General features: G+C 60.5%; 1 protein-coding gene across 2 annotated transcripts; it reads right to left on the minus strand.

Annotated features, from left to right (window-relative positions):
• Window positions 1-313: 313 nt before the first annotated feature.
• ZNF853 (zinc finger protein 853) lies at window positions 314-7784 on the minus strand. 2 transcript variants are annotated; one of them, XM_086373839.1, is made up of 4 exons: window positions 7544-7784; window positions 7133-7359; window positions 6227-6344; window positions 314-3534 (listed from the first exon to the last, which is right to left on the minus strand). In XM_086373839.1, the coding sequence occupies exons 3-4, from the start codon at window positions 6309-6311 to the stop codon at window positions 1595-1597; spliced, it is 2025 nt and encodes a 674-aa protein (XP_086229965.1). In that variant the 5' UTR covers window positions 6312-6344; window positions 7133-7359; window positions 7544-7784; the 3' UTR covers window positions 314-1594. The 2 variants fall into 2 exon arrangements, with proteins under 2 accessions (XP_086229965.1, XP_086229964.1); XM_086373838.1 differs by having other exon boundaries at window positions 6227-6349.
• Between the last annotated feature and the right edge of the window lie 344 nt (window positions 7785-8128).

Consider the following 8128-nt stretch of genomic DNA (forward strand, 5'->3'; position numbering starts at 1 on the left):
CAGCACACTCGCCACTGTCACCAGCAGTCCACACTACCGTTGGACTGGACGGCTTCAAAACTTGTCCGGAGGAGATGCCCCAAACCGGCTTCCTCCAGCATCCACTTTCTGGTCCCCGTCCCTCCCAGGAGAGTTTTACTGAATAAGCCCATCCCTGGCCAAGAATCTCAGGCTGGAAGGAAGGGTCTGGGGTGCAGAGATGGGCATGGTTCTGAGTACGAAGCTGTCTGCTTCTAGAGCAACGGGCAAAATGTGACAAAGAAATGAAGCCCCGTAAAATCCAGAGGTGAAAACACAAAGACAGGACAAGCTATTTCCTCATTTTTGTTTATTTTGTTTCTCACTTACCAACATGTTGGTAAAATGGAGCAGGCTGTGTTAGTAAAGGAGAAGCAGGGAGGGGAGTCAGGCAGCGTCTAAGGAGCCACGTGGGGGAGTCAGGAGCAGGAAGGGCCGGAAGGACCAGAGATACCAGGTGCCCCCACAACATCATCCTGCCCTCCCACAAGACATGGAGATTGCTGCTGCTCCGACCCCCAGACGTTTACAAAATCGCCATAAAGAGCATTTCTGTTGCCTCCTGTCCTTGTCTCCCGTATTCTCCTTCTGACCCCCAGAGACGAGGCAGGGTCTACTCAGGCTGGCCCTCTGCGCGGCCTGGCCTGAGAGAACCTGCCCCTGCATCTCAAGGTCCCAGCCCCTAAGCCGCAGTGGGTGTACTGGCTTCTGAGAAGGCAAGGCAGGTGGGGGCTACAGGGAGGTCTTTGGGAGTGATGGAGGGACCACCCCTTAGGGCCTTGGACAGCACTCACAGGATGCCCTCTGCTTCCGCCCCCCAATTCTATTCAAGAGGATTTAGGGACCGCCTGTGAGCCTGGGAATACCCCAGCGCCTGCCTGGGAGTCTTGTTTGGGTGCGGCCCTGGAGGGAAGGTTTCACCTGCACCCAGAGTGGACTTCCTGGCCTTTGCACATTGACCCAGTGGGACCCTGTGTTCATGAACACAAAACATTTACATGAGGATTTCGTCCACCCTGATGAACTTTCATTCGCGGAAGTATTTTCAAGGCAAAAGCCACTGAGGATAACTGAATGCCTTGATCAGCTTTCTACGTAGTGCAGATAAATTTCCTCTTCCCCCATGAAATAATTTTCACCAGGACCCTTTTACGTGTGTTATACCACGTATGTCGGCTTCCCTGGTTAGTGTTGGAGCTCTGTCGAATGTCACCCAGCGTCTCGACCTGCCGTTGGTTTTCCCCCGTGGCTCTCAACTCCAGTCAAGTCCAATTTCTCTGGGAGAGAAACTGGCCAACTTCTCAACCCATTCGTACCCAAAGACGACCCTGAACCATGTGCTGTGGGCAGTAATGTGCCACCTCCGTGCCGCTTTAGCCTCGTCGATATCCTCCCGTGGAGTGTTTCCGAGGGTGAATCGGTCCGTCACTCAGTTGGCCCGGAAGAAGGATGCCAGCGATATTCCAGGATGTTGCGGCACGTGGTCAAGACTTCCAAGCGCGCGGTGCTTCCCGGGTGCGGGGGAAGCGGCGCCCTCCCCGACCTCGGCGCCCTCGTCCCCAGCCCCGACCCGGGGTCAGGGCGCCTTGTCCGCCGCCGGCTCGGCACGCGGGGCGCCCCCGGCGGCCACGCGCGCACCGCGGAGCAGGCCGAGGCCCCGGGAGCGGCCGGCGCCGTGCAGCTGGCGCTCGTGGCGGCGGATCTGAACCTTGTGGCGGAAACGCTCGCCGCAGTCCTCGCAGGCATAGGGCCGCTCGCCAGAGTGCGTGCGGCGGTGGCGCAGCAGGTTGGAAGAGACGCTGAAGCGCTTGCCGCAGTCGCCGCAGGCGTAGGGCCGCTCGCCCGTGTGCGTGCGCTGGTGCTGCACGAGTGCCGAGCTCTCGCTGAAGCGCTTGGCGCAGTACGGGCACGCGTAGGGCTTCTCGCCTGTGTGGATGCGCTGGTGCGTCACCAGGTTCGAGTGCTGCGAGAAGCTCTTGCCGCATTCGCCGCAGCGGTGCGGCCGCTCGCCCGTGTGTGTGGCCTGGTGCCGCACCAGGTCCGTGCTGCGGCTGAAGCCCTTGCCGCACTCCCCGCAGATGGTCGGCCGGTCCCGGGCGCGCCGCCGCCGCCGGGGCGGCCGGGCCGGCGTCAGGGCCGCGCCGCTCGGCGGGCCCGGGACAGCCACTATGGAGGGCGCCGACACGGCCGCTGGCAGCACCATCAGCTCCTGCAGCACCACGTAGCCCGGAGGCGCCACCACCACCGCGGCAGGCGCCCCCGCAGCGGCCGGCACCAGCTCCAGCTGCAGCTCGGGCGGCACAGGGGTCAGCTCCAGCTGCAGCTCAGGCGGGTGTACCCCAGGCTCCACCGGTGTCAGCTCCAGCTGCACCTCCGGCGGCTGCGCCAGCGGCTGCGCCAGCTGCTGCTCCAGCTGCTTCTCCAGCTGCTGCAACTGCTCCTGCAGTTGGAGCTGCAGCTGCCGCTGCTCCTGCTGCCGCTCCAGCTCCTGCCGCTGCCGCTCCAGCTCCTGATCAGACTCCACGTCCACCGGCATGAGCTCCAGCTCAACCTCCTCCTCCTCCTCCGGCCCCAGAGGCCGGGGCTGTAGCTGCTGCTGCAACTGCTGCTGCTGCTGCAGCAACAGCTCCAGCTGTTCTTGCTGCTGCTGCAGCAGCTGCAACTGTTCCTGCTGCTTCTGCAGCTGCTGCTGCAGCTCTAACTGCTCCTGCTGTGGTAGTAAGTGTTCCTGCTGCTGTTGCTGCTGCTGCCGCTGTAACTCTTGCTGCTGCAACAGCTGTTGCTGCAACTGTTCTTGGTGCTGGAGCTGTTCTTGCTGTTGATGCAGCAGCTGACACTGTTCTTGCTGTGGTTGCAGTGACTCCTGCTGTGATTGTAGCTGCTCCTGCTGTGGTTGTAATGGCTCCTGCTGTTGTAGCTGCTGTGGCTGCTGTACCGCTTGCTGCAGCTGTTGTACCGCTTGCTGCGGCAGCTGTGGCCATCCCTGCTGTAAGTCCTGTTGCAGCTCCTGCTGCAGCTGTGGCAGCTGCTGTTCTTGCACTTGCCTCTCCTCTGATTGTTCCTGCCGCTGCAGCTGCTTCTGCTGCTCATACTGCACACACGGGGGCTTTTCCTGCAGTTCCTGCCGCTGGAACCGTTCCTGCCGCAGCCGTGACCGCCGTCGCACCTGCCTGTGCTGCTCCCGTGACTGTTTCTGCCGCGGCATAAGCCGAAGCCGTGGTTTCAGCGGCCCCTGTTGTTCAGACTGGGGTTCTTCCTGCAATTCTGGCTGCGGTTGGGGCAGCGGCTCTTGCCCATCTTGCTGCTGCTGCTGCGACTCTGGCTGAGGTCCTGACCCTTGGTTGTGTGGTTGCGGTTGTGGCTGCTGCTCTGGCCACTGTTTTAACTGTCGGGCTTGCAGCTTCTGCCGTCCTGACGCAGTCTCCTCAGCGACTTCACTGGCCCGCTTGGGAGCTGAGACTGCTGGCCGAGGTGGGCTGCTCCTCCTCTCCTGACTCTCACTCCCACCGCTGCCACCTGGAGTGGGAATGGCAGGAAGCCAGGAGAGAAAGATCTGGAGTCAGCTCTCTGGTTCAGACTCCCATGATGTCCTTCCTTACCCTCTCCCATGTACAGTCACTCTATGATACGCTCCTGAGCCCTCAGCAGGGACCCCCAGAACACGGGACCACGTGACAATGGCAGCAGGATAGAAAGAGAAATGCCCAGCGGTGTGGAGTTGGCTTAGAAATGTATCCAAGGGACAGCTAGCTGGTCACATCACTCTGGACCCCAGGTCCCCAACCTCTCCTCGGGGCCTTCTTCCACACAGGCTCGATGCTTAGACCTTGGCAGTGACACCACTCTGGGTGCCTGGGGCTCCCCAACACCACTCCCCGAAAAGTCCTTTGGGCCTAACCGCCATCTGAGAGGAATCTGTGAATCTGCCATTCCCATGGCTAAGCCACAAGCCCATGCTGAACTCTGACCTCAGTCAAAGGTCACACTCGAAACAAATGAAACTCACCCTCTCTGTACATAATACAGAATTTCTGTCAGGCTGCCTGGAAGTGTTTCCAAAGCAGTTTCTAAAAATCACCGAAGTCAGAGAGAACACGAGGTTTCCAGGTGGGAGGTGCCCGGTAATTCTACCAAGTAGCAGCTGGCTAACCTCCTGCAGGTTCAGGGCCCTCCTGGTCTGGAATATACCTTTGTCATCCCCACACTGCCAGCTTAATGAGTCAAGCAGGAAGGGCCCCGGCATCACCCTTAGTAGGTACTTGAAAAATCCCTCTCCCTGTGGGTTAGGAATTGTCTTGAAAATTAGCAAGAAGTTTGGAAATATTAATACCAAGGATACAACTAGCTCCATTTGAAATAGCCTTTAGACTGAAAGTGGTCTGCTTGTTTGTTTGTTTTTTGGCTGTACCACTCAGCATGTAGGATCTTAGTTCCCCAACCAGGAGTGGAACCCGAGTCCCCTGCATTAGAAATGCAGAGTCTCAACCACTAGACTGCCAGGGAAGTCTGAGGCTGGAAGTAGTTTTAGGCTGTTAATTCTCGGATGGAAAGGAACAATTCACAGCCCCAAGTCTACATGGCGACTGGCCAGTTACTTAACGCCTGGGAACCTGAGTTTCCCCATCTGCTTAAAGGAGCTAAACCCCTTTCCGGGAAATTGCGAAAAATTAGAGGGAATAAACACACAGCCCCAGCATGGTGCACGATGTAGAGAAAGCTCGGCGATACAGGACTCACCTCATTGCTACATGTCACAAAACCCGCACGCAGTGTCTCACTCTGAGCATACTGCTGTGCTATCAGAAAATCCAAAGAGGCCTTCTCCATTCCCAAGTCTGATTCAACATCTGTTTTTCCCATAGCATCGTATTTTCAACTTTGGAATGGGAAGTAGAGGTTTGGTTGACCCAATTTTGCTTTCTGGCTGACTTTCCAGGAATATACTGATTTCATAAAATCAAGGGATATCTACATGTAAATAATTCCCTCTTAGAAAACCTATTCCCAAGACCCTTCGCTTAGGCTAATGGATCAGTGAGTGCATTTTTCTTACACACTCACACCAGGTGGGAGTATGCGGGAAGTGAGGGAAGACAGACCATCACAGACAACCTGTTGTCTTGGCAAATCCAAGGTCACATGGGCACTCCCTCCTCCTACCACCTCTGGGGGCAGCCGGGACTCATCACCCCTCTGGGTAGGTCCTCTCATTTCTAGGACAGTGCTTGGCCAAACGACCACTCCCTGCTTCTCACGGCATTTGCACACTCTTACCAACGATATTTTGGTAAATGTATACTGAAGTGTCATCGGATGTGCCTACTCTCGCGAGATTTTTGTCAGTTGAGTATTTAAGCCAAGAGTCCTGGGAATTCCCTGGTGGTCCAGTGATTAGGACTCTGAGCTCTTACTGCAGAGGGTGTGGGTTCGATCCCTGGTCGGGGAACTCCGATCTCACAAGCTACATGGGGAAGCTGGCGGTGGGGGGTGGAGGGGGGGTGTGTGTGTGGTGGAAGGCCAAGGGTCCTAGTTGGGTCCACACATCCCCATCCGATGCCTCGTCCCTTTGGTCCTTTTCATGTTCTGTTCAACCCTGCCCAGCCCCTCACTCAGTGCTCTCAAAGCACAGAGTAGGGAGGTGGCTCCCGTGAGCATGGCCGCCTTGGGAGATTTGCCGAGAGTGGGGAGCGGGGCAAGTCTTGGAACGTTCTTCGAGGCCACATTTGCCTCCGGGAAAAAGGAGAGAAAGATGGATGGAAGCAGGCAGAAGTCAAGGAAAAGCGGACAAGACCAGAGGCCACAGAGAAAAGAAAAGCCAAACAACCAGCGACAAGGGTGCCCCTCAGCCCCTGAATTCAATCTGGGACCTTAAGTCACAGGGAGGAGAGTGGAAGGAAACGGAGGTTGTGAGCCCTGGGAACCAGCAGCACGCGTCCAGGTGGGGATGGGGGCTGAGAACGTGCGCACTGCCAGACAGCCCTCACCAGAAACACTGCAGCCTGATGGTGGCTTCAGAAAACCCTGAGGTGACCCTGCCGATGTGAGGGCGTGCAGCCTCCCCGCCACACCCCAGACAGACGGCTGCTTGCCAACCTTCAGGGCTCCCTCTCAGCAGGCCTGGGGCTTGGTCAAAGGATCCTCGCCAGGGACCTGAGGACCATCTCCTGGTTCAGGAGGTCAGAGGTGTCCCCCACCCTTAGCCCCTTACCTGAGGGGGTGTCGGGCCCCAGGCCCCCATCTTTAAGACGGCGAGGCTTCCGCACGAAGGTCTTGGTTGCCCGCCTCACCTTCATCCTGGCGGTCAGACCAAGATCCTGGGGAGCCCGCTGTGCTGAGGGGAAGGAAGGAAGCTGTTCAGACTGGCGGGGAGCCCCGGGCCAGGGGCCCTGATGCCTTGCTGCCTCAAGTCGGCAGCTCACCCCTGCCGGAAAGGAGGACAGTGTGGTCCACGGCCGGGAAAAGGATGAGCGAGGGCAGCCTGGAGGCCCTGCTCCTAGGGCCAGCTCCCTGCACAGGGAGTCCTGACTCTCCTGACTTTGTGCAGGGCCCACGTCCAGCCTCCTGCCTGGGGCAGCTCTTGCAGCTGCTCATCACTGATGATGAGAGACAATGGCTAGGTACACTCCCAGAAGGGATGTTTGGGGAACTTTATAGGAAAAAAGACTTGTTTGTCCATCTCCATCTCACATTCCCCTGGCCCCCTCAAAACATGAACAAGTCTGTTCAATTCCCTGGTCTCTTGCCTCCCAAGCTGCTCTGGGGATTGGACCAGTCTTCCCAGGTCACCAGCAGACCGCCAGTTCTGGGCCATGTGAGTCCATCCAGGTGCTACCTCAGTTCCCAGGACGCTAGGTTCCCAGAGCACTACAAGCCCTGCAACTGGAGGGCTGCGGGCCTGGCCCTGTGCCCCAGCGCTCCTGAGGTCTGCAGGGCTCCCCGCCCCTCTCCAGCGTCCCCCCGCCCCTCTCCAGTGTCCCCCCAGGGTCCCTGTGGCGGTATCCTCGCCTCCTAAGAGGATGACTCCAGGTCCCTCTAGCTTCCAAGAATCCAGCCCAACCCTCTTAAGAAAAGCCTCCCTGGGTTCGCCCTGCTGACCTACCCTCCTGGGCCTCACCTGGCACAAGCATCGCCTGCTCTGCGGGCAGCCTGGGCACTAGGGGAGGTGTGGTCAGCAGGGAATGGAAGGTGAAGGCCAGAGCGTTTAGCCAGCTCCTTCGCCAGGTGCCCCCATCCAGAAAGAGCCGGGGAGGCGCTGGGCCACCCGGGGAGGCGCTGGGCCACCCGGGTGGGCTTTCTGGTCACTTGGGACGGTCTGTTGCTGTCAGGGTTGCCGAGGTCGCCCTGGGCCAAAAGAAGGGGGGCAGAGCAGAGTTCAAGAGCAGAAGTTGGTGTGGGCCCCCTGGGGCGTGGGGCGGGGGCGGGGGGAAGGCAGGGGGCGGGGTGGAGGGGTGTAGACAGAGCCCCGAACCAGCGCGGGGCTCAGGGCGGGACCATTGCGGGCGCCGAGGGCGGACCGGGGGCGGACCTGGTGGGCGGTGGACCGGTGTCGTTTCAGCCCAGGGCAGCGCGGGGCCGGCCAGGGATCTGCCCGCCGCCACAGGTGCCAGGAGCCGGCGGGCGGGCGGCCTGGGCCGGGCCGGGCCGCGCGGAAGGCGGGCGGGGGGCGGGCGCCGCGGCCGGGCCGGGGTCCCCGTGCGCTCGCCCGCCCGCCCGAGCGTGCGACAGGCCGGCCGTGCGTCCGAGCGGGCAGCTGCCGGGCCGGGGGCGGGGGCGGGGGCGGCGGGGGCCGGCACAGGAAGTCCCCCCGGCATCCGCATCCTGTCCCCCGCGCCCCGGCCCCCGCCGCCGCCGCCGCTCTAGGCCGCCGCGAGCTCGGTGGGCTTAACCCTTCCCGGCCCGGCCACTCACCCCGCGCGGGGGGCGCGAGCCGGGGGCGCCGGGGCCGGGCGCAGCGCGCTCCGCAGCATCTCCGGGTGTGCGCGTCCGCGCGCCAGGGTTGGCGACCGTCGCCGCGCGAGTGCAAGGGAGGCTCCCAGCCGGGCTCGGCAGCCCGCTGAAGGGCAGGCACGGCACCGGGACAAACGGGGTTCAAGTCGCACTCAGTTAGGTG

Source organism: Bos grunniens, chromosome 25 (genome assembly GCF_055505025.1).
Source record: "Bos grunniens cultivar Pamir isolate PY7600 chromosome 25, Bosgru_T2T1.0, whole genome shotgun sequence".
NCBI lineage: Eukaryota > Metazoa > Chordata > Mammalia > Artiodactyla > Bovidae > Bos > Bos grunniens.

Excerpts from the sequence above, each read along its gene's own strand:
- ZNF853 (XM_086373838.1), bottom strand. Across the intron at positions 3,535-6,226 it reads GGGGCCCGACACCCCCTCAG|GTGGCAGCGGTGGGAGTGAG; the intron begins GTAAGGGGCTAA and ends TTCCCACTCCAG.